Source organism: Gadus morhua, chromosome 21 (genome assembly GCF_902167405.1).
Source record: "Gadus morhua chromosome 21, gadMor3.0, whole genome shotgun sequence".
In the NCBI taxonomy this organism is placed as follows: domain Eukaryota; kingdom Metazoa; phylum Chordata; class Actinopteri; order Gadiformes; family Gadidae; genus Gadus; species Gadus morhua.
The window spans coordinates 14,121,798-14,148,471 of record NC_044068.1 but is presented as its reverse complement, the minus strand read 5'-3'; the positions used below and the strand labels follow the sequence as shown (position 1 = coordinate 14,148,471).

The 26,674-nt window shown below is 41.4% G+C and overlaps 1 protein-coding gene across 1 annotated transcript in view; it reads left to right on the top strand.

Annotated features, from left to right (window-relative positions):
* Positions 1-22,122, top strand: part of LOC115534471 (uncharacterized) — a 28,845-nt gene extending 6,723 nt beyond the window's left edge. Inside the window, exons 18-20 of the mRNA XM_030345466.1 lie at positions 20,467-20,588; positions 21,183-21,308; positions 21,587-22,122. Of these exons, the coding sequence (XP_030201326.1) occupies positions 20,467-20,588; positions 21,183-21,308; positions 21,587-21,683 (345 nt within the window). The 3' untranslated portion in view covers positions 21,684-22,122. The remainder of the gene's footprint in view (positions 1-20,466; positions 20,589-21,182; positions 21,309-21,586) is intronic.
* The last annotated feature ends 4,552 nt before the right edge of the window (positions 22,123-26,674 follow it).

Below are 26,674 nucleotides of genomic sequence, written 5' to 3'. Positions count from 1 at the left end.
TACATTAATCTACATGTTGACATATGTTCTTAACTTGCAGCGTATGCCGCCTTGAAGAAATTGTGTCGTCAGTATCTCCAGACAAAAACTACCTGACCAGAATTGTCAAGGCTATTAATGCTGCGGTGCATTCATGAAGCTCTGCTGCTATTCCTTTGTTATTTGCATGCACAGCCCAGTAGCACTCTGCTACTGGGGTACTGCTGCCAGCTACCCATTCCATTGCTGGTGTTTTTTTTTGCAGCAAAATGACTGGATTGCTTTTGCCTCAAGAGAGGCATCCAACGTTTTTTTCCTTAGGCCTCTATTTTTTTTCTACTCCCTTTGGTTTTCAATTGTGAGTCAGTGTGGCCATGTTGGTTCCTAGACACTACTTGTTATCATAGTAATCTATACCGGTTGATATATCATTTTTTGAAGACTTAACGTTATTGAATGCTGTGACATTTAAATGGGCTAACTCACCAGATGGGCCGCAGCAGGAGGAGAGAAAGGTTTTTTATTTTATTGTGATCACATCCAGCATCGAGCAGCAATACCAGCAGGGGTATTGAAGTCTGAAAGTAAGTCTGTTGGGTGAAGTTGTCAAATATCAAGAGGGTTAAAATCATTGAAAACCTTGTACTGAGTGTGTGTAATTGTGTTGCAAATAAATGTTCCTGTGTACAATTTTCCCTCAGTAAGCTGATATTAGACATGCATATGGGTTGTGGATAGTGTGTGTGTGTGTGTGTGTGTGTGTGTTGCAATGTAGGTGTGTGTGTGTGTGTGTGTGTGTGTGTGTGTGTGTGTGTGTGTGTGTGTGTGTGTGTGTGTGTGTGTGTGTGTGTGTGTGTGTGTGTGTGTGTGTGTGTGTGTGTGTGTGTGTGTGTGTGTGTGTAAGGGGGCTGTGGTGGTCTGGATTTTGGAGACACAGACATACCCAAGACGTCATCTGGCTCCAGGCCACCCCTGCTACTGTACTGGCTGCTCAGAGGTTATCGCAGTGTTTCCCACACATTGACGAGACTATGGCGCCCCGCCATAGTCTAATTTCGGCCGCCATAGTCTCTGCGTGCACATGAAGTTTTTTTTTTTTTTTTTTGCTCAGACGAAGTTCGTGTCGCTCTCATTGGGATTGCATGAGAGCACGAAGTTCGGCTGTCTGCCTGCGACTGTGCCGAATAGCCTTCTGCAGCCGAATCCAAGTTGGCAATCCTTGAACTTTATTTAAATGAGAGTCTGGCGAATCGTGATGAAAGCCAATCAGTTTAGCGTGCGTGTGCTTACGTTGCAGAGGGTCTTGAGTTGTCTAAAAAATAGAGAGAGCGCGACATTCGGAATTTTGCATTAACGTATGAGCACTACCTTAACAGCATCCATGATCAGTAAGTTAACTAACTGTAAACATACGATGCTCACAGTGATGCATTTTTAGATGCATACTGTTTGAGAACATAGAACTCCGTTTGACCTAGTGCACACGCAAACATAAAAACTGAGTTTCTGAGTTTTTATAAATGATCGTTTCCCATGATAAAAACTCTGTTTTCGTGTAGCCTAAATGAAAGGGCAAAACGTATGAAAACATGTGTTTTCCCATTGTGTAAACGGGGGGTTTATACAAATGTATAGCCTATGAAACGATTGAGAAGGTGACATTTAGGCCACGCCATTGTGTTTAAATAGGCGTACACTGAAAAAAGAAGATTGGCCATCTGTTGTGTAGAATGTATATCTGCAGAAATATACACCAAGAACAGCTAAAGATAATTCCATAATTTATTATTTCATCTGAATGCAACGTGAGCTGCAACAATAGTGCACCACAACTCAACAAATACAAAGTCCATAATCAATACCAAGGAATTAGTTTTTTGTTAGTGTTAGTTTACTATTAGTAGGCAAACTACCGCGCATGTCCGGTTGAATGCCCCCCCCCCCCCCCCCCCCCCCATAGTCTCCAAAATTTCTGTGGGAAACACTGTATCGCTTTACCTGCCTTTAGGGGAATAACGGGATTCCTCAATTGGCCCATTCATGCAGGTTATAACCACTACAAGGCATGTTTTTCCCATAGCGATGCAAATAAAAGGGATACGGTGGCCTCGCACTCTCCCCCAGCCGATCAAGGGTACACACACACATACACAAAAAATGACGAACAACTCTTGTAGCTTGCACATACATAAACTCACAAAAAAATACACAGACGCTTCAAAAATAAGAGCTATGCAAGCCTAGCATTTAATTCTTGGGGAAAAGGTCTGGGGTCTCATTTATAACCGTTGCGTACGCACAAAACGGGGCTGAAAGTTGCGTACGTGACTTTTCACGCCAAGGTTGTGATCTATAAAAAACCAACTTGACGGGAAAATGTGCGCAGCCCTAAGCAAACTCTGACCCATGCGTACGCATGGTTTGGAGGAAAAGGAGAATTGGCGACACAGACGGTGTGGTGGTGAACTGAAGTCAGACCGAAGAATTGCAGAGTGAGAAGAACGGTTATGTTTTATCATCGCCCTTCATAAATTTAATTTCAACCCGTATCATGCGTTAAATCCTAATCAGAATAATTTAAGTCCACTGCGTTATTTCTCAGTTATAACTCCAGAAATATCTCCTTAGAATAGAAATAAAAAGAAATTCTCTACATTTAATCCCGTCACTCCATACTGTCCACTGACGGCGCGACTGCATGGAATAGAGCATCTGTCCAACATGTGTCAATAACATAATATTTTTATGTGACACTGTAAACACCTGTAATCCTTAGCCCAAGTGAAGGAGTTCAAGTACCTCGGGGTCTTGTTCGGGAGTGAGGGTACTATGGAGCGTGAGATTGGCCGGAGAATCGGAGCAGCGGGGGCGGTATTGCGTTCGCTTTACCGCACCGTTGTAACGAAAAGAGAGCTGAGCCGCAAGGCAAAGCTCTCGATCTACCGGTCGATCTTCGTTCCTATCCTCACCTATGGTCATGAGGGCTGGGTCACGACCGAAAGGACGAGATCGCGGGTACAAGCGGCCGAGATGAGTTTTCTCAGAAGGGTGGCTGGCGTCTCCCTTAGGGATAGGGTGAGAAGCTCAGCCATCCGTGAGGAACTCGGATTAGAGCCGCTGCTCCTTTACTTAGAAAGGAGTCAGCTGAGGTGGTTCGGGCATCTGGTAAGGATGCCCACTGGGCGCCTTCCTTGGGAGGTGTTTCAGGCACGTCCAGTGGGGAGGAGACCTCGGGGAAGACCCAGGACTAGGTGGAGAGATTATATCTCAACACTGGCCTGGGAACGCCTCGGGATCCCCCCGTCAGAGCTGGTCAATGTGGCCCGGGAAGGGGAAGTCTGGGGCCCCCTGCTTGAGCTGCTCCCCCCGCGACCCGACCCCGGATAAGCGGACGAAAATGAGATGAGATGAGACTGTAAACACATAATCAAATGTCAATTAAATCAAGTGTGAAAAACCAAGCCACACTCCTCATCACAATCGTTGTCCGTTACTCTTGATGCTTTTCATGACAAATCAGGCATTAAAAAGGGGTTATGTTCAAGAACATTTTACGTGGGTGATTACAAACTGATTATCCAAGGCGTTCTCGTCTTATTACCGTAACCCTATAAATACAGAGGTGAGCGCCGTGGTAATGCTGCACCATATGGCACTTCTGGCGGACCATGCAAATGGCAGGATTCGGAGGGAGAGGGTATTTAGGGACCATAACGATTTATTCGTAGTCTACATAAAAATATGTAACTCTCTGTCATACCACTTCTTTTTTTAATTCTGGGACAGTGCGCTCCGTGCTACTGACAGAGTTCACTGCTGCAGCAACATGTTGCCACTCACTCTGCTTTTTGTTGTTGGCGATCCCAAATACCGTGACCGCCGAACAAAACTACCTTTCGGTCCTCGCTTCGCTTTTTTGATTTTCTCAGTACAAGTTCTGCCATTGTTTCCAACAAGACATAATACCGGCATCTGTGTGTTTTATATGCAGATCGCATTCATGCGGTAATTTGCATTGACCATTTATGGTTAAAAAGGGGCGTGTAGAGGGCGGAACGTGAAGCTGATTCAGCTGCGCACAATTGTAGTCAGTATGTGATTTATAAAGCAAAGATTGCGTACAGGTGTGCGTACGCAGTGTTTTATAAATCCGAATATTTTTTGGCGCACGCAAAACTTGGCTTCTGGGCGTACGCACATTTTTAGTAACGATCCCACGCACAGTTTTATAAATGAGACCCCTGGGGTCTCATTTATAACCGTTGCGTACGCACAAAACGGGGCTGAAAGTTGCGTACGTGACTTTTCACGCCAAGGTTGTGATCTATAAAAAACCAACTTGACGGGAAAATGTGCGCAGCCCTAAGCAAACTCTGACCCATGCGTACGCATGGTTTGGAGGAAAAGGAGAATTGGCGACACAGACGGTGTGGTGGTGAACTGAAGTCAGACCGAAGAATTGCAGAGTGAGAAGAACGATTATGTTCTATCATCGCCCTTCATCAATTTAATTTCAACCCGTATCATGCGTTAAATCCTAATCAGAATAATTTAAGTCCACTGCGTTATTTCTCAGTTATAACTCCAGAAATATCTCCTTAGAATAGAAATAAAAAGAAATTCTCTATATTTAATCCCGTCACTCCATACTGTCCACTGACGGCGCGACTGCATGGAATAAAGCATCTGTCCAACATGTGTCAATAACATAATATTTTTATGTGACACTGTAAACACATGATCAAATGTCAATTAAATCCCAAGTGTGAAAAACCAAGCCACACTCATCACAATCGTTGTCCGTTACTCTTGATGCTTTTCATGACAAATCAGGCATTAAAAAGGGGTTATGTTCAAGAACATTTTACGTGGGTAATTACAAACTGATTATCCAAGGCGTTCTCGTCAGTCTTATTACCGTAACCCTATAAATACAGAGGTGAGCGCCGTGGTAATGCTGCAACATATGGCACTTCTGGCGGACCATGCAGGATTCGGAGGGAGAGGGTATTTAGGGACCATAACGATTTATTGGTAGGCTACATAAAAATATGTAACTCTATGTCAGACCACTTCTTTTTTAATTCTGAGACTGTGCGCTCCGTGCTACTGACAGAGTTCACTGCTGCAGCAACATGTTGCCACTCACTCTGCTTTTTGTTGTTGGCGATTCCAATCCCGTGACCGCCGAACAAAACTACCTTTCGGGCCTCCATCTCACCCACAAGTGTCTCCACTTCAACCTCCGTGAAATTTCGCTTTTTTGATTTTCTCAGTACTTCTGCCATTGTTTCCAACAAGACATAATACCGGCATCTGAGTCTGTTTTATATGCAGATCGCATTCATGAGGTCATTTGCATTGACCATTTATGGTTAAAAAGGGGCGTGTAGAGGGCGGAACGTGAAGCTGATTCAGCTGCGCACAATTATAGTCAGTATGTGATTTATAAAGCAAAGATTGCGTACAAGTGTGCGTACGCAGTGTTTTATAAATCTGAATATTTTTTGGCGCACGCAAAACTTGGCTTCTGGGCGTACGCACATTTTTAGTAACGATCCTACGCACAGTTTTATAAATGAGACCCCTGGCCTGTTAAAGTGTGTGTGTGTGTGTGTGTGTGTGTGTGTGTGTGTGTGTGTGTGTGTGTGTGTGTGTGTGTGTGTGTGTGTGTGTGTGTGTGTGTGTGTGTGTGTGTGTGTGTGTGTGTGTGTGTGTGTGTGTGTGTGTGTGGTCGGCAGCTGGAAGAGGAGGGAGATCAAGGTTCAATGGTCTTAAGAACCACAAGGGTCATTACATTTTATTTGCCACTAAATTTCATCAAAGGAGCAATGGAGGGAAACAATGCATTATAGAGCAGCCCGTCACACAATCTAGGGGAGGTACAATAAAATGGCCAGCGTCACGGACCATGTGTTGTCGATTTCTTTAGTATCGCTCATATAGCAAGGTGTAGGTAAGTGATGTAGATATGTGCTCTGTGTTATAGATTTTAGGGCTGTGTGCAAAATAACATGTACCAGAGCCAAAGAACTAGACTAGGATTCAAATGACGGATTCAAATGAAGGATGTTGGATTGACCTAAAAAAGAAAAGTTGGGACCTTTTTCCATCTACCTTAAACAGTGCATTGTTCAATTTTCTCCCCAGTAGCCTCATCCCGCTATATTTAAGATAAACGTCACTGAGCTTGCGATTGCCATTCATCATTGACTTCAAAGACTACACTGATACAACTACAGTTGAATGTGTATGAACCACAAGGAAAGGACCACCGAAAGCCTTGCATTCTATATGATCTCCAATCCTCCGGGAGACCAGCTATAAAGACACCCCAGCATGACCCTGTCCAGAGAACACTATGGAAGGTCCGTCGGCTACAAGGAAGTGGAACAATAAATAGCCTTGACTAAAAATACGATGCAGGGGTCACGTTGAAGTTCTGTCGCCACAATACAAACGCCAGCACCAAGGGCACTGGGCCTGGTGTGTGCGTGTGTTGGTATGGGGGGGCTAGGGTCGAATTTATTCATTTTCAAAACGGGCTCCACACACAGATCGGGTTCCTCTGAATTTAGGTCCTACCTGGTTATAAGCCCCAATAGCGACCACGTCGGCGTGCCTCGCACCTGCTTGCATTGTGCCATGCCTAGTGATCAGCAGAGTTTAGCTTACAACTTACGGACGCAGACACACATGCACGCAACACACACAACGTTGAACAATCACATATTGGGCAATTCTTTTTCTAGCACGTGCTTTCAACAAATAACAGAACTTTTATTTTATTCCTCACACTTTATTTCAAACGATGAATTTTCCTCTTTGAGTATATATTTATATATATATATATATATATATATATATATATATATATATATATATATATATATATATCGTAGCATTAACTAACTGCATGAATATGCCTTCCGCAGATACACTTCTAATGCAATTGTACCGAATGGGTCTACGGATGCAATGCTCAGCTAAACTGTAGGCAAACTTCATGCAAGTTGGATCATATAACTGTCGCGGGCTGCGCCTGGGTAACAGCGAAGGTGATAGGAGCCGACGTATAGTAGTGGACAATTTGCTGCAACATTGTGACATTTTATGTTTGCAAGAAACTTTTCTACCAAAGCAGGATTTGGGAAAGTTGAACTGTTTTAATGACAATTTCCACGGGGCTGGCGAGTCCACAACGGACCTATCCTTGGGAATAGTGAGAGGGAGGATAGCAGGGGGCGTGGCTATCCTCTGGCACAAAAAGCTGGACTCTGTCATTAATGTCATCAGGCTTGAAGTTGACTGGTGTATTGCAGTGCGCATACAAATAAATAACAAGGAGTTCAGTATTCTAAATGTATACACACCATATGAGTCGCAACAAAATGAAGATGAATATCTGAATAGGCTTGCTTTTACAAATTCTTTTATTTCTGATAATCATTCCACAAGCGTCCTTGTAGTGGGTGATATGAATGCTGACCTTACAGACAAACGTCCCTTGTTTGCTAAGCATATGCTACAGTTCTGTGACGATAACAATTTAATTGTGTCCAGCCAAATATTTTTACCTGCTGATAGCTATTCTTATATAAGCGAGGCTTGGCACACAACATCATGGCTTGACCATTGCATTAGCACTGCTGATGCCCATGAAATTATAAGATCTATTAACATTGTGTATGAGGCGTCCATGTCTGATCATCTTCCTTTTGTTGTGTCACTAGATTGTGAGAGTCTCCCTGAGATGTCTCAGGAGGGTAAACATGCCTGTAAGGCCAAACTGGATTGGGCCAAGCTCACAAATGAGGATATTTTAACATACTATGGGAAAACTGATATCCTTCTTAGTGCTGTATATTTACCGAGAGATGCAATTATGTGTTCTGACGTAAACTGTAATGTAATTTCTCACCGTAAAGATCTCTGTGCCATGTACAATGATATTGTTGGAGCTGTGTATGAGGCCAGCAGGTCATATCATAAGTATTCTAAAAGGGGAAAGTCTGACACCAAGCCAGGTTGGAAAAAGCATGTTGCTGCTCATCATGCAGAAGCTAAAGAGGCATATAAAGCTTGGGTTCAGGAAGGCCGACCTAGACAGGGGCCTGTCCTGGATTATAAAAAGTTAACTCTTTCAAAATTTAAATATGCAGTTCGTTATATATCCAAAAATGAACAAGTTATGAGAGCAGACTCTATGGCTGAAAAGCTTCTAAGTAAGAATGTTGTTGAATTTTGGAAGGAAGTGAGAACTCATAACAGGAGCAATACATTGTTGCCTAGCACAGTAGAGGGAGTCTCTGGAGCTGATAAAATCGCTGATTTGTGGAAGCAGAATTACTCAGCTTTATTTAATTGTGTAAAAAGTGACCCTTATACAGTTGGCAATATTTCCAATAGGGATGCAGTAGGAATCACAACACATGAGGTTTTTGAAGCTATCACAAAATTATCTGTGAATAAAGCAAGTGGCTCAGATCAGATCACTGCAGAGCACCTCGGGTTTGCTAGCCCGAAAGTGGCCGCTCTACTTGCCATATGTTTCACTGGCTTTATGACGCATGGGCTGTTGCCCGACTCTATGTTGGCCGTAACTCTTGTGCCTGTCATTAAGAACAAAGCAGGCAAGATTGGAAGCATGGACAATTATAGGCCAATCGCACTGGCAAGTGTGATTTCCAAAGTTCTGGAGAGTATTCTTTTAGATCGATTGGGTAAGTATATTAATACCAGAGACAATCAGTTTGGTTTTAAACCAAAGCATGGCACTGAGTTGTGTATTTATAGTTTGAAAGAAATAGTAGAAATGTATAGAGGGCAACATTCCTCTGTTTTAATTGGAGTTATTGATGCCTCTAAGGCCTTTGATAGAGTCAATCACCAGAAGCTGTTCACAAAATTAAATCAAAGGGGTGTACCTGCTAGCATTATAAGAATACTTGCATACTGGTATGCTAACCAGAGTATGCAAGTCAGATGGGGTAGCAGTGTCTCTGGTCCTTTCAGTGTTGCTAATGGAGTTCGACAAGGGGGGCTACTGTCACCAGCCCTCTTCAATCTGTACATGAACGATTTATCTGACCAACTGAACGATTGTAGAACGGGCTGTATGATTGGTAACACGGTGATTAACCATTTAATGTATGCGGATGATTTGGCCATTCTCTCTCCCAGTAGTGCTGGGTTTCAGCAGTTGTTAAATGTGTGTACAGAATATGGTGTCAAACATGATGTGCAATACAATTCAAATAAGAGCAGTGTGATAATATGTAGGGCGAAGGGAGATAAGGACCTCCACTTTCCACAATTTTATCTTTCTGGGGAAAAGCTTTGCGTTTGTTATAAAGTTAAGTACCTCGGGCACTTTATAACAGATCAAATGTCTGACGATGACGACATTTTAAGACAGTGTCGTACATTATATGCCCAAGCCAATATGTTGGCAAGAAAATTTCATATGTGTTCTGATCATGTTAAAATATGTCTCTTTAGAGCATATTGCACTCCCCTGTATACTGCCCCCTTATGGGGTAAGTTCAAAAAATCAAGTATGCACAGACTACAAGTTGCTTACAACGATTGTTTTAGGATTTTACTTAAAAAACCTAGGTGGAGTAGTGCAAGTGAGCTATTTGTGAATGCAGGAGTTAACACCTTACAAGCTTTATTGAGGAACCTTATGTACAGATTTATCTGTCGCCTGAATAACTCAAAGAATGAAGTCATAATGCTGCTGTCGAACCCAAGTTATAGCGCAGTACGCTACCAGTCATACCTTTGGAGGCATTGGTATAAGTGCCTTTTATAATTGGTCGTTATGTTTTTATTCTTATTTATGTGTGTGTTGTCCATTTCTTGTATTGTATGTTTTTAAATGGACCTTGAGTCTAATAATAAAAGGTTGATGATGATGACTGTGATCAAATATATAAAAAATTCTTACTTCTCTATTATCCGATGTCAAAAAATGATCTTCAAATTTGAAAAACTGCCCCCCTTAATTGGTCATATCCTGTTTGCCAAACGAGCTTCCTGTATTACATTTTAATTATAATAATTGTATAATTTCGTTTTCAAAGTAAATCCTTCCTATGGATGAGATAGAGAATATATTCTGATTAATTCTTATGCTCGGTTAAAAAGCACGTAAAACTTCCAGCGCGAGCATCCTGAACATTTGAAAGGCATAAATGTTAAACAGCGCATGCGTAAAGGCGGGTTTTTCAAAAACGTTAACGTCAATGTTGTTCGGCACAGTTATGGAGTTATACCATGAAGGTTCATTGTGTTGAGTAAAGACAAAGCTCACCTTTTATTCCGACCCGTTGGAATTGTTGACATATTCAAGGTATAGTCATCTATTTTGGTTTTACTGGGGCAGTCATTGACAGCTAGTTTTACACAGCTAATCACATGTTATAGCACATAGCTGCTACGTGCTAGGGCTAACTATAATGCTTTCAGCTAACGTTATATTATAGCAAGTGTTTTACTCTTTAGTGATTCACTGCCCAAATAACGCCAAACATATTAATGCAACAGTATGGTCACTAGTATAACGATCAACAGTTACGTTTGAAAGAATATTTGTAAATAAGAATGATGATTGATTGAATGGGTGATTTGAAATGGTGCTTTGTTGATGGGGCGTAATGCATGCATTAAGCATACATTCTAAACTGAATTGTCAGTATAAACAGGTTATGGAGGTGAAACAAACTGGCAAGTTGGCCACGTTTAATTTGCATTAACGTTATATTTTAAATTATAGCCGACTGAACCTGATTCAATGAACTTTCTTGATCTAGCTTTAGAGTATAACTTTTGTATTTTCTCAAATTAGTGGTTCATTTTTAATTGTAGTTCTGTCACCTTCCATGCATGAGGGGTGACTGGTGGGTGAGCTTATTATGTAATCGCTATCAAATCTATAACATGTTCTATGTTTCAGAATGCAATAGTGGGGTCTTCTTTGTTAACTTTGAATTGCAAATGTTTTTTTCTGTAACAATGATTTGTTTTTATTCCAATTGTAGATGGAGTCGCCTGACCCTCTAAAGAATATGTGAGTGACTTGTTCACTTGATAGAAAAATTACTACTGATGTGATGTTAAAGGGGATAATTTTTACATTATCACAAACATAATTTGTTTAAATGGATTGAATTCCCTTCATCATGAAGCTTTTGGTTTAAATTAAACTACAAGACTCAAACTATGACAAAGAGTCAATTTTTGGTCATCAGTACAATGGTATTACATCTGTTTTTTAATTTATGTTGCAGGTCAAATATTGGAAAGTCCAGGCGCCGCATTTCGGTTAGTGAAACGGATTTAAAATCAACCCTTTTTTCCCTATGTTATTATTATCAGTGTTTCCCACAGAAATTTTGGAGACTATGGGGGGGGGGGGCGGCATTCAACCGGACATGCGCGGTAGTTTGCCTACTAATAGTAAACTAACACTAACAAAAAACTAATTCCTTGGTATTGATTATGGACTTTGTATTTGTTGAGTTGTGGTGCACTATTGTTGCAGCTCACGTTGCATTCAGATGAAATAATAAATTATGGAATTATCTTTAGCTGTTCTTGGTGTATATTTCTGCAGATATACATTCTACACAACAGATGGCCAATCTTCTTTTTTCAGTGTACGCCTATTTAAACACAATGGCGTGGCCTAAATGTCACCTTCTCAATCGTTTCATAGGCTATACATTTGTATAAACCCCCCGTTTACACAATGGGAAAACACATGTTTTCATACGTTTTGCCCTTTCATTTAGGCTACACGAAAACAGAGTTTTTATCATGGGAAACGATCATTTATAAAAACTCAGAAACTCAGTTTTTATGTTTGCGTGTGCACTAGGTCAAACGGAGTTCTATGTTCTCAAACAGTATGCATCTAAAAATGCATCACTGTGAGCATCGTATGTTTACAGTTAGTTAACTTACTGATCATGGATGCTGTTAAGGTAGTGCTCATACGTTAATGCAAAATTCCGAATGTCGCGCTCTCTCTATTTTTTAGACAACTCAAGACCCTCTGCAACGTAAGCACACGCACGCTAAACTGATTGGCTTTCATCACGATTCGCCAGACTCTCATTTAAATAAAGGTCAAGGATTGCCAACTTGGATTCGGCTGCAGAAGGCTATTCGGCACAGTCGCAGGCAGACAGCCGAACTTCGTGCTCTCATGCAATCCCAATGAGAGCGACACGAACTTCGTCTGAGCAAAAAAAAAAAAAAAAAACTTCATGTGCACGCAGAGACTATGGCGGCCGAAATTAGACTATGGCGGGGCGCCATAGTCTCGTCAATGTGTGGGAAACACTGATATTATTATTATATTTAAAATAAATAATAATGCAACATGGTCTTTGTAAAAAATAATGTGCATGGTATAAATATTGGATGACCAATGGTTTGTTTTAATCTGTTGTAAGATTTTAAAAGCGCCACGGACATCTTTCGATTTTCCTGACCCAGAGCTTCTGGAATCTCCGGTAATCACTTATATTACTGAAATGCCAACCAAACCATGAAATTTAGATTTTTCCAAAATATAATTCTTGCATCATTATACTCTTTATGTTTCATCTTAATTATTTAAAAAAGGTTGAAGTTGCCATGCCTGTGGAAAAGAGGAATTCAAGAAGAGTCAGTTTTGCACCTGCAACTGATGTTCTGCTATTTTCAAAGTAAGATACAATAGCTGGACAAAAATATTTTGTTCATCACAGTGCTGTTTCACATTTAATTGTAATCTTATTTTTTAGGGAAAATAGAAACGGCTCACCGGTCCGAAAACCTCTACAAGACATAAGTGGTAAGTAATAATGGTGTGTGTGTGGGGGAGACACTGGATGCCGGTGAAACATAAGAGACTTATCCATTGCAAATGTACCACCTGCATGGACAGCATATGTTACTGGACAAATAACTCGCATCATCACGTATACTCTTTCTTGTTGGGGTGACATTTATGCTAGGGCACAGACAAGGAACAAAGCATTTGATGCCATTATGAGCCTACCCAAGGTTTATATCAGTAAAAGAAAGTGGAATAACTAAATGTACATACATTTATTATCGGACCTACCTTGGGGGGGGGGGGTGTGTGTGTGTGTGTGTGTGTGTGTGTGTGTGTGTGTGTGTGTGTGTGCGCCGCCGATTTGAAAATTGTGACTTCAATTGCGTTAAAGGAACAGTTACACCGTGTGTCTGTGTTCTTTTTGGTGTGTTAGCGCAGATACATTTCTGATTGATAATTTGATTGTGGCCTACTGTTAGCTCTCTCCTTTTTCAGAATATATATAAATAACATTTTGGACCATGATGGGCTGTTAGATCTTAATTGAAATGATTCCTTAATTTCGTCATCTTCTTTTCATAGCCGCAATTAATCCTGACAACAGGTAAGTGGACTTCCAAAGTACCGGTACATCTCAAATAATGTCTGCTATCAAAACCATTCTAAAAAAAATGTCTCCCATGTTATCCATTTAAAGAAACCCTATAGGTGTCATTGAAAAGGGGAAACAACCAATCGCTGGTAGGTAGCCAAATTGAATGAAATAACTTTTACTTGGAATTATTAATACATCTTTGAAACAGTGCTGATAATGTGGTCCTTTTCCCAATCGAAACGGTACATTTTAGACATGGAGAACTTGTTGTACGCTCCTTTGCAAACTTTCCAACAAAGAAAGGTGAGGTTTAAATTTATCAGCTTCTTTGCAGTGTAATTATCATCATTACCCTACTCATAATGAGTATGAACAACATCCATGTATAACATGGATTCTAATTAGTATTCTCCCACTAGGAGGTATCTATGGTCAGCCATGATGCAGAAGATCTCTTTGGAGAGAAGACGATGATGTTTTCTGCCCATGATGACGATTTAGATGTTACACACAGTCACACTGTTGTGATTACCAATGATTCAGACTTGCCCTATCAAGATGGTGAGATGCTCCCTACCTGTGCGAACATGGATTTCTTAATGTCCATGGACAGGAGGAAAGCTGAGCCATGTATATTGCCTAAAATCTCATCCTCGTCAGTGCGCCATTTTGATCCAGCATTTGAAAAACTCCTAGCCAGCTTTTCTAAGCCAAGTTTGCCCAAGGACAATTCTGTGCTGCACAAAGTGGAACAAAATGTTCCACTGACAATAAGTCAGACTGCTGCTATTGACTCCAAAAGCCTCCATGCTGTGACTACGATGACAAAGCAACAGGGAATGAGTCGGTTTCCTATCACAGATCGTTTCAAAAACAGTGAAGACTTTGAACTTGATATGGACTTTACAACATGTCAAACTAGGGTCATTGAAGCAAAGGATCTCGATTTGGGGAAGCCCTCATATACTGTTACTTCTGGAGGATCAGTAAGAGTAATGGCTGACCACCAACCGGATAATGCATTGAACCTGGTAAAGATGGCCACTGATAATTTTGAGGTTGTTAACATGGAAATGACACAAAGCCAGACCGCTGCCAGTGTAAGCCTACATGGAGTCGAGCTATTGCAAATGAGTCAAGATATTCTGAAATCTAGCACAGAGTGGAATAACCCATCAGAAGACAATGACATGGAATTTACAACCTGTGCCACTAGAGTCTTTGAAATGAAAGATGTCGATGTACCTGCGAAACGTGGAAGTATGGCTTTCATGGCAGCGTTTACAAAAGCATCTACGCAGATCACCTTACAGAATGAATTTGGCGGGGAAATGCCTGAGAGCCTTCATTCAAATACATTATTACACTCTGAGGAAGTCATGGGTGGAGTGACCAGTAGGCGTGAAGGGTTTGAGCGTTATAATTCTGAGTCTGAGACTGTTGCAATCGATGCCAAAAACCTTAATCCGGTCAAGTCTTTGGGGAACAAGCGAAAGAGTTTGGCTTTTGCGGCTACTTGCCGTAAAGTAGATGATGTTGCAGAGAGTGGCTATTGCGAGGATAAAATCCAAACCAATACTGAAACTGACTCGGAGATGGAGTTCACCAGTTGTCAGACAAGACTAATCGAGACCAAACATCTTACTTTTGTGAAGCCATCACTGATTTTCCCTGAAGCCAACCAGGAAAATGACAGGCAAACCTTGTGTTCTGAGGATGTGGAGTTGACTAGAAGTACAGGCATTTCAAATACACTGTTTCACAGGGGAAGGAAAAGTCTAGCTTTGTTCGAAGAAAAATCGCCTGGCATGCATGTTAATGTGTTTAACATGAGCTCATCCGAATCGGGGAATCCAGATGAGATTGTCATCGGAGGAAGCCACATTGTTGCGATTCAATCAAAGGATGTCCATTGTCCAGATGATTCCTCTCAAAACGACTCAAAGGTGACTGGACCACCTGAAGGCTTGTCTCCCAATCACTCTGAAAGTCGAGAAAACCTTGGTGACCATCTTAAGAACAGATCACATGGATTGACTGCTTTTGGAGGTATGAAACTGGCCCAAAATGGAACTATTCCTAACTATACCTCTACCTTTTCTAGATCCATGTTTTCATTAGATGGCAAAGTCACCAAAGTCTCTGACCTCAACGATCAATTGGATGCATCACAAAATGATGTGAAATCTACACCACTTTCAGTGAATAAGAATAGCCCTGGGAATGCTAATGGATTTGGTGCATCACCTGAATCAGCGACAATGCAAAAGAACGATGGTTCTGACTCGAGCCAAGAAAACTGTTCTTTGTCATGTGGATTAGAAAGCGCCCCATGCATTACAGCTGCAGTTGATGGAGTTGACGATACCTCTTCTACCAAGTCTAGACGAATGAGTTTGGCGGATCTACGATTTAAAATAAGGCGCATGAGCTGCCTGCTCAATGAACCAACAGAGAGGATATCTGTGGACGTTTGCGATGCACCCTTGTCTCAACCCAAATCGGCCTCAGACGGAATCTCTGATAAAACCCCCTTGACTGCCCTACAACATAATCTTGAAACACAGACGACAGACAATGCAGACTATACACAACCAGAACAGTCCGCTGAAGAGCAACAACCCTGTGTAACTGGTCCTCTGAAGTTGAATAGAAGAAGCCTCTTATCCAGACTTATTTTGCCCAAACGCCCACGCAGCAGTTGCAGGATGCCTGGGAGAGAACACGATTACGAAGTAGCCACACATCAGGTGAGCAGCGGCATGAGTGACAACATCGTCGATGAAGTTCTTCCTAACATCAGCAGTGAAGAGGATACGTCTATGGTCAACGAGAATCCACAATCCACCAATGAAGATGGTAGTTCACTTCATGGGCGACACTTGCAAGGTACGTCGGAGGAAGTAGTATGGGAACTGTTGCCTGGTCATCCAAGTGACTCCCAGTGCGAGAGAACTTCACCAGTAGATGGCGAAGACATGATGGCGGCAGAAAAAAGGAGGAGGATCTCTTCGGAAAGCAACATAGAAACGGTAGGTGAAGTAAATAGTTTGCATACATTTGTGTTTTGTAATGGGCCTTATTGACCCATACATCCTTATCGTTATGTTGTTTCCCCAGCCGAACCAGTCCCCAGAGAAAGGAAAGTGTCTTGGCACATTACCTTTGACTCCAGCAGTCATGGCCAAGGCTAAAGATGTATCTAACCATAGCACATCCCAGCTAAGATCTGAAACAACATTTGAATCAAGTAAGTTCTTACACTAAAGTGATTCTAATTGACTGTCTGGTTAGCCTTGTCACTCTCGCACTTAATATTTCATCCTTTTGGATTTTGTGTCTGAGTCAGTTTTATATATTTTTCAGCTCTCAAACAAAGCTTGTTTGAATCCCAGCTTGAAGGCCATATGGACTATACCAATGATTTCCGGAAGGTATGGCTACAACCTACAGAAAAAAGTAAAGCCATTTATTCTTTCAGTAGTTAATTGTTTAATTATTCTCTCCTTCAATTCTAGAACGTTGCGGATGAGAGCATAACGGTATCTGAGTTCTTTCAACTCCTAAACATCGATTTTGTCATTCACAATCCTCGACAGAGCATCCTTCCGGGCAAGGTAAAACTAATTCTCCCCATCGGATAATGATCCAGATTAATATGCTAACAGCTATTAACGAAACGTTCTGACCCACTCATATGCAGCTTGCATCCCATCTGGGCCACACGACAGAGAACCTGCTGAAGAACCGGCACATTCACCATCCCAAGCAGATGGTGTATGAGGCTGAGCACAAGAACCTTGCAGAGAAGGTTGAGAGGTGGGTTTAATCTTGCACTTTGCTACTGAGCTCAAAGGAAAACCAGTGACTGCATTCTCATATGCGTTTTATGTTTTCTCTGCCCAGGTTAAAGGCTCGAATGAAGGACCAAGCAAGACTTTTACACACTGTCAACCAACCTCTTTGGGAAGAGTTGAAATGTTTTTCAGAGGATGAAGTAATTGCTTTATAGTTCTCTCTTCTACTAATTAACAACTTATCATAGGAGCAAAATTGTTATGAAAGTATCTAAAATTCAAGGCAGCTGAAGCAAAGTAACTTGGACGATAACAATGTGGCCAGGTCTTTAGTATAGTATTACTTATTATTACTCCTGTACACCGGTCGGTTCAAATGGGATGGTAAGTGCAGCATGGTTATAGATCAGAAGTGTTTTTCGACAGGCAGGTGTGTAGTTAAAGTGAGAATAAGGAAATGTATGTATTTAACGTTCAAGTAATTTAATAATTATGGTGGGAATCTAATGTGTATTTTTTCATCCACAGCTGAAAATATTTGGTTCGAAGATGAAGGAGAGAAGTTACTTTTTCCGGAAAAGAAGCAAGGCTCAGTCGCATGAAATGAAAGAGGCTCTATATTCAAATCTCCTACAGGCTAATCTGGTAAGGGCAGGCCATTCATCTGTTTCTATCCTATGTGGCCCTTTTTACTTCATTCTCACAACTAAAACAGAACCTAAAGGTTGAAATGTATTTGTTACTTTCTTTTTTCTTAGGAGGAACGGCAGAGGTTGCGAGGGAAGACGGAGGAAGCAGACGGGATGCTGAAAAGTTTGGACGACTGCATCCAGGAACTAGAAACAGGTAATGACACTGAAGGAAATGAGACGCGAGTGCAGTGTCAGCCATTCAAGTAAATTTGTTATTGTCAACTTTGTTATTGTTGTTTCCCAGAACTTGCAGCAGTTGAAGAAAACGGTTCAGGTGACAGCAAATTGACTTTAAAGTCAGGTCAACTAGGTACTTCAAGCAAAATATATTAAAAGATTACGTGAATTATTTATTGACATCAAGAATACATGTATAATCCCCTTATATTTGCAGGATTGGAGAAAGTCACAATAGAGATTGCTGATAAGGAAAGGTATGTGTGTAATGTTTGTATTATAAGTAATGTGAAATGTATCACATTGTTAATCCCTGCACTCATTAAGCCTTCAATCATATGAAAAGACAGCAATTTACCTTTGTCAAATAGACCATCTTGTGGTCTCGACCCGTTGAAGTGTTCTATGGTTATATTAGCTATTTGTTTATTTTATTGAACCTTATTTATTCTGTATATCTCTCATTGAGGTCTCTCTTTGTCAAGAGAGACTTACTAGCTGTCCATTTCTGTCTATTACTATCTTATGTATTGCTATCTATGCGTCAATAATGCCCAATGCTTGTGTTTCCCTCAGACAAATGTGTGAAATGGAAGTGCAGAAGAAGTGCAACGTGGACCAGGTGAAAAGGCTTGAAGCGGAGATTCAGGATTTGAATGGCCAATTCACACTGCTGCGCAGGTCAGCATACATTAATTTATTCATGAATTCACTATGGTTTAATAAAACACACATTCATTCTTTCCCTCACTAACCTTTTCTAACCACGCGTTTCCCCTTCTGACCCAACCCTATGCAGGCTGAATGAGTGGAAGCTGGCAGAGAGAAGGGCCGACTATGACGTCTACTCCTTCCTCTATGGATCGCTGCTTTTAGAGGTGGTCTTTGATACAGGCGCCGGTAAGGACACTTGTTGCTCATATCTAGCAGGAAACCCTGGTATTGTGGTCCTTCACTTTGCAACAGAAGTCTGTTTCTACTCAGATGTAAAGACTCAATGTTTTCTCATTATCAGGTGAAGGACGCGATGAGAGGAATATCTTGGACATCAATTTCAAGCTGGAATTAGATGGTGAGTGCGAAGAAAACTATGTTTACATGTTTTACTGTTCAACTGTTCAACTGTAGGTATATTGTCGCAGGAGTCCTATTCACCCCCGCCAAACGTCACGTCTTATATAGCCGCCTCTTGTATGTTCATGTTAATGTTATTTTCGCTGAATGCTGTAAACAATAAATATTACATACTATTTTAGTATTGTATAGACTACACTACAATTTCCAGTATTATTTATTCATGGCATTTTGTTTGGGTCCAACCAGAGGAGAAGTCGGAGTGCCATGCCCGTCTTGTTCACACACTTGTGTCAGACTTCATCAGCGGACAAAGCCCCTGGGTGGGAAAATATCTTAGCAGCCGATGCGTCCCTAAGGTAAGCCATCAGAAAACATATATATTTTATTAATATAAAAAATAATAACTTGAGGGCTGACCGATTTTTCTCTCTTCCAATCGCGTCATGCTGTTCTCCCTCCTTTGAAAATGGGTTGATAATTAATAACGGGGTGATTTTGGACTTGATATCATCAATTTCCTGGCCTTTAAATACAGTTCATGTGCACAGCTTTAGCGTGTGTGGCTTTAGCAGACCTCATCCAACCTTCTGGTACTCTGTTCATTGCCATTCATATTACAGATTAGATTGATAATCTTGGCTCCATTATGAGGGCTTTTACATGCTACCTTTCCAGTGCATTTCCCTCCTGCCATCCCCTGGGTTCATCTAATTTAACTACTGGCCAAGGTGTGGAAGAATACCCAGATTATACATGAGAGCTGCTTTGATCGTACTTTGTACAAGATCCCCTACATAAACACACCTAATTAAACAGATGCATTCTGCCTCTTCTTCTAACCACATGCACATAAGAAACTCATGCCCCCCATATCCTAACCACCCCCACGAAGCCCCGAGAGGGGTTCAAGGCCGCTGGCCAGCAGGGGGCGCCCTCGCTCCTGGCCCAGTGGAACCAATGGAAGTCTGCATCTTGTTGGAGGTCGTTTTCAGAATGGTTTTATTTGAAACCACACATGAACTCGTGCTTCAGGTTGCCATGATACAGGAGTGTGTGTGGTGATGGCTGGTTTAACCTGTGCACGTTGATTACTCAATGTACAACAGGTGTGCAGCCTCACCCATCCCCGAGTCCAGTCAGTCTGACTTTAGCCTGCGCAGGCTGCTTCAGACAGCCATCGTCCACACACACTCCACAGTCCTGTATCAGTTGTGCCCGATTCATACTGTTGAAAACAGAGGAGAAAAAATAGAGGAGGCAAAGCTAAGGGCTGACGGTCCTATCTATGAACGGTGCTGCCCCCCCCCCCCCCCCCAGCTGCTGCATGACGTGGCCCTGGTGGTGAGCCGCCTCCGGCTGCTGGGCGAGGAGGTGCGGCGCCTGAGGGACTGGGGATCTGTGACGTTCAAGATCTCGGACATCCGCTGTGTGGGCAAGCGGTAACCGCTCTTCTCCTTTTTCCTTCAGTGGCAGAATAAACAGATTGTTTGTTCTGTTTTTGATGATGGTATGCAGTGCCGCTTGTTTGTTGATTCATCACCCTCCAAGGTTTTATCCAGGTGTCATAAGCATACTTCTAGATACTCTTTTTTGCCCTTATTACCACGTTATTATAGATTTCCAAGGGTAGTTATCAACAGGCGCAGACCAAACTGTCAGGATCTAAGTGTGTGACGGATTAGCGGTAGCCAGCTTAGTTGTTTAAGAAAATGTCTAAATGGCGCTCTTATAGGGCACTGCTCTGTAAAGTCTTTGTGAATCCCACATACCCCCATGTTATATTATATCAACGGGAATGGCATGACCCGGGCCAGGTATGCTGGTCATCTGTCTAAAGCGAAGGGACGTCGAACACGCATGTCAGAGCATATAAAGAATGACAATCGTCTGTGTACCGGGCTAAAACGATACCCCTAACTGATTTCTCTAAGACATGGTATCTCCAAGCTATGGATCCAGAAACGTATATACGATAGTGTACTGTTATGTGTAAGCAGTAAGCTACATGTCCCCTCCTGTCGTTCTGCCACTAGTGTTCACATCGTCTTCAGCAGCCTGGAGGCCATGGTTGAGTTTGAGTTGTCACTGGCAGTCACGATGGCCTACCCCTGTTCTCCACTCCAATTGCAGGACTTCAAAAATCATATTGGATCGACTAGGTGAGTTGGAGTTACCCATTTTCTTCTGGGATTTGATCCTTTTTAGATCATCATTTGATTTAAAAAACTTTATTTGTCCCCAGGGGGCAATTGAGGGCACATAGCAATGTAATGTAATGTGGGCATTTACTCAAAGCACATGATTTTAGTGTGTGCATGTCATTCCATCCCTCGTTCAAGCCACTGACTTCTCTCTCATATTTGTCCTGTCCTCCATAAAAAATAAATGACTATATTGTACATTAATCTACATTTTGACATATGTTCTTAACTTGCAGCGTACGCCGCCTTGAAGAAATTGTGTCATCAGTATCTCCAGACAAAAACTACCTGACCAGAATTGTCAAGGCTATTCATGCTGCGGTGCATTCATGAAGCTCTACTGCTGGCCTGCTTCCACTCTGGTCATGCTTCACTGTGGAATTGTGCAGATAACTAAAATAGATTAGAACAGGGGTCTTCAACGTTTTCCACGCAATTAAAATAAAATCTCTAATCAATCAAAACGTTCGCGACCCCCCCTGCAGTACCTCCGTGGACCCCCTGTTGGAGACTGGAGACTGTTAATGTCTTGTATGTAGCTTGTGATTCAGCTTCTTTACCTTCTCTCTTGTTAATATCTTTTTCTATAATAAAAGTTTTTCTCAGCTATTAGAAATATCTGGTTTATTTTTAACTTTACAAGGAAATCGATTACTTAAAACCTTTTTGTCTTAACTAATAAGAGATCGCAGTCCCCACAAATGATTGGGAAGGCATAGCAAATTATTATCAATGTTGCTCATGTTTCCTAAATAAACCTTGCATCTGAGAATGTGATAGTTCTTTGCATAAGCATTACTTCATAGGCTACATAAATAATTTCTCAGCAAATTCTTAAATGTCAGACACTCAGACATCCATTCCGTAGCCTGATTTGTGGACCTTCCCCATCTAAATCGAATGCAAGAAGGTTCCAATTTATATCTGTATCCATGCAATGTATGGCCTGTCTCCTATTAATTGTGTTTTTTAAATACTTTTCATTAGTATTGCTTGCTAAGCTTGTATGCCCTTTAGGGGGCGCCATAGTGTAAGTATTTGAGTGAAATGCTATATAAAACGTTTTACCAATTAAAACATTTGATTGTAGCCTATATTTTTAGGAAAATGTACCTAAAATGGTTATGAATGGTTAAGTTGATTATCGGTAAAAAGTTAATCCCCCACTCATCTATACAGCTAAAAGTAAAACAATCGGGTTTTTTTACACCTTGATAATTTCAGAGCCCTCAGTTGAAACTATAAGGCTAAATACTATTAGTCTATTTTTTATGAAACAAGGTATTCGTTCTTGAACGCCATCGTTACAGTGATTAAAAAACAAGGCAATACCAATGTGAACGTTTGACTGCATGATTCCTACTTGTCAAAGATGAATGACAGGGACAGTTTCCTGGGGGGGCTGGGGGGGTCATTTCCAGGGGTCACATGGCCAGAGACGGCGTGCTGTGGCTGGGGTTGGGGTTCAATGGGGTCGAGGGTCAGGAAGCTTACAGGGTCACGGGGGTCAAAATTGAGGTTCCCCGCCGTCAACGTTGGGTTAGGCTGTCAGTGGGGACATGTCGTCCGACTCTCCGTCAGACAGTGCTCCTGTCACTCCCCGATTCTACTGAATGATTTCCTGCCATTTTTGAGCTGTTGAGAATGGGCTAGATCCAGAGACTTTTTGTTTCCTTCCTCCACATTTTTTAATGTGGAGGGTCTCGTCTGTGGAGTTGCTCTGCATGTTCTTTTTTAATTGGTGTGCGTGTCTCTGACCCTGACATCGACTCGTGATCAATTCAGGGTGTCTGATTACGGACATTGTGTGCTGCAGTTGTCCCCAGCCCCTATCTATGAAATAACTGGAAGAAAATGAGTGGTGTGACCTGTTTTAACATTTGAGACAAAGAGAAAACCTGAACAGGTCTTTGTTGAATATATATATACATATTTATAAAGATATCTACAGCATCAGCATCATTAGCATCTGGGTCTGTTATGTAGTTTGTTTGTGTTGTCTCTCGCTCTCTGGAAGGAAAGACAATTTGATTATATGTACTAACCTGATTGACATTGAATACACTTGGTGGGGAATATCTCGGTTTTGACTGAGCTATATGAAATGGGACAATTCTTGCTGCAATGTTTGCTGCTTTGGTTCAGCAAAATATTAACTGACATATTGTATTAATTCAATTAAAGAATGTAACGATCTGTGTCAGACTACGCCTGTAACCTAAGCCAATTGAAGGCTACGAATAAATCATTTACACACACACACACAAAGTCAGGACGTTTCTAGCCTACTTTTCACAAAGAAAGACATGCATATCAAGTGAACAGCATGTACTAGGCCCTACATTAGCATATATTGTTTTTAAGCTGGTGATTATAGTTTCTCACCACATCTTCACACGTGTGTGGAAAGAGAGACGCGATAAATCACACCAGGGACATATCTGGCGATGCAATGCATTGTTTGCCCCACGAAGGGTTCTAATCGAGTAGAGTTGTTCATTTTGCGCTTAGCAACATGGCACAAATGTGTTTATCCTGAGATCCTAGAGGGTAGTATTTCACCACAGTAACCGCATTAAGGGTCGCGCCATTGACCAGTAATGCTGGTGTCACAACGCTTTCAAATCCCAATCCAGAATCTAAGGTTTGTTCACATGCACAATATAAAAGCAGATGAATAAACACACTGAGAAAATGCAGTGCTTTGGGCTTTTCTGTTTAGCATCTAAGCCTACCATCATATATCATGGCAGTGAAATTGACTGGGCAACACTGCCAATGAATGAAAAATTAGTAAGCTAATATAGACTTCCTTCATGATATGGACAACCTCACATGTTGCCATACAATGAATTAGCATGGTAGCCTGGCTATGACGCACCCTCCTGAAGAGTTTAATTCGGGCTATGTTGGTTGCTATATGAATGTTGATTTTATGCAAATTCTGCTTGTTTTCTTCAATTGAAGAAGGGGGAAAACATTGGCATATATAACATAGCAGTGTTTATGTTATGACCAAAAAAAGGCTTAATTACATTTACATATGTATTATTCCTTTGTTATTTGCATGCACAGCCCAGTAGCACTCTGCTACTGGGGTACTGCTGCCAGCTACCCATTCCATTGCTGGTTGTTTTTTTTGCAGCAAAATGACTGCGGATTGCTGTTGTCTCAAGAGAGGCATCCAACGTTTTTTTCCTTAGGCCTCTATTTTGTTTCTCCTCCCTTTGGTTTTCAATTGTGAGTCAGTGTGGCAATGTTGGTTCCGAGACACTACTTGTTATCGTAATAATCTATACCGGTTGATAAAGAAGAAGAAGAAGAAGAAGAAGAAGAAGAAGAAGAAGAAGAAGAAGAAGAAGAAAGAAAAGTGTTGTGTAAGGATCATGGTCTGCAGGGATCGGCCTGAAGGCTCCAGTGGATATACGTTTAGTGAGCCATAGACACCTTGGGGCGTTTAAACAGCCTCTTCTCGGGTTCCCAGGGGTGAATAATGAAGCTTATTAAGCAGATGGTTTTAAAATAAACTTTTTTAGATACATATCATAAAGGGTCAGGCAGGGGTTACACATTTTAGGTGAACCCATCACCTTCTGACTGGAGTCAACCAATACAACTTCCAATGGAGTCTTGGTGGTTATGGTATAGGCAGGATCACCGATGGGCATAAGCTATTTCACCTACAAGTACAATTAATAGGCCAACAAGCAGCCTATACTTCTAAGTGAGCCTAGTTCATTGTAAAGCACAACTGCTGCGGATCAAAGTTAATTTTTGTGTACGGAATTGAAGGAGAGATACACCAGATTGAAACCATCACTTTATGTGGTAGTTCTATGATAAAGAAAAAAGGGGATGATTACACTCTCTACTGAGAGCTACATTAATTGGCTCACTAAATACATGCACAAATTGTATTTGTACATGTTCACATGCCGGTCACTTAATACAACACGTGGACTGCATTTGAAAACATTAAAAGCAGGTCAGAGAGTTTCCGTTGCATTGCAGTTGAACTGGATTCTGACTTTGTAGTCATTCAACTGTAATTAAGGCCATGTAGTAACCATGAGTACAATGGAGAATCCTTCAAGGATTATTTTCGTAATTGTATCACTTATACCCTTAAATGTTATTGTGATTAATAGCCTTTGTTCTGTGCCCGCTTTATAAGTTTATCCTTTTCCCATCTAGGTAGTGGCAACAATGTTACGTCATTGTTTATTGGCTATGAATGGTATTGTATCGTCTTGAAATTAAGATATCCTCTCTTGCCGATAGGACTTCCCTGTTTTCTGTAATCAGGCCTAATAAAGATGAGAAGATATGAACTAAAATGGTCAATAGGAAGTTTCAAGCTTCAGAGAGAAACAAAAACAAGTTACGTCATTACCTTCCCATGATCCTACTTTAATGTAATGGCCCTCAGTTAGAATTTTCAGAATATTGTTTTGATTATTGTGTTCCCCCTTATTATGTGATAATAGGCCTACATATTACATGCATATTGCCCAGCCCTAAATCCATCCACCGAATATTAATAAATCCTGGGGCCCCATTGCAGCTGCTGATATTTCAAGCACCATGTGCAAATGTCCTAGCCATGTCAAATGCCATCAGTCAAGAGGGTCTATATTCTGCACCATTTACACCCTCAGGTGCTGAAATGGCAACCTAAAATTCATTTATATTTCAACTATGTTCTATTTCTACTCGACTTCTGACAATAGTTCTAGATGTGCGCTCACACGCTTGAGTTACAAATGTTGCAAAACGTCGCCCTCTGTTGGCTATCCAGCGTCATTGCAGGTCCAATCTTATATTTCTCCACGAACGGTAGCTACCGGTATTTGGAAACAAAATGCAGCAACAACAATATACGTGGATTAACAGCTATTATACAATGTTAAAGTGATATACTGTCTTTGCATTGTTCATGCAGACAATGAAAACCAAATGTAAAGTTTCTATAAATACTTATATGCGTTTATTTTAAAAGATAACGAAGCCTTGATACCCACGAGTTTTTTATGACCTATTCGTTAACCGAGACCCGCCTATCAGTCACTCGTGTCCTGGGGCAAGGGGCCGCCGTTAATGAGCCACCGCGTCAGAGGGAGCGGTGGGACGTCTCCAGACTATAGCCTGCTGCTACCACTAGCGGCGGTGGTTCTTACTATCTAGTGACAAAGTATAATCGAATGGATAAAAATAAACGAGTGGGTCGCCAATAAATGGTAAGTAGATTTCTGTTATCTAGTTGTCTAAGCTGTTGCCTGACTCTTTCAATGAACTTTTGGACACGACTGTCACTGAACTTCAGG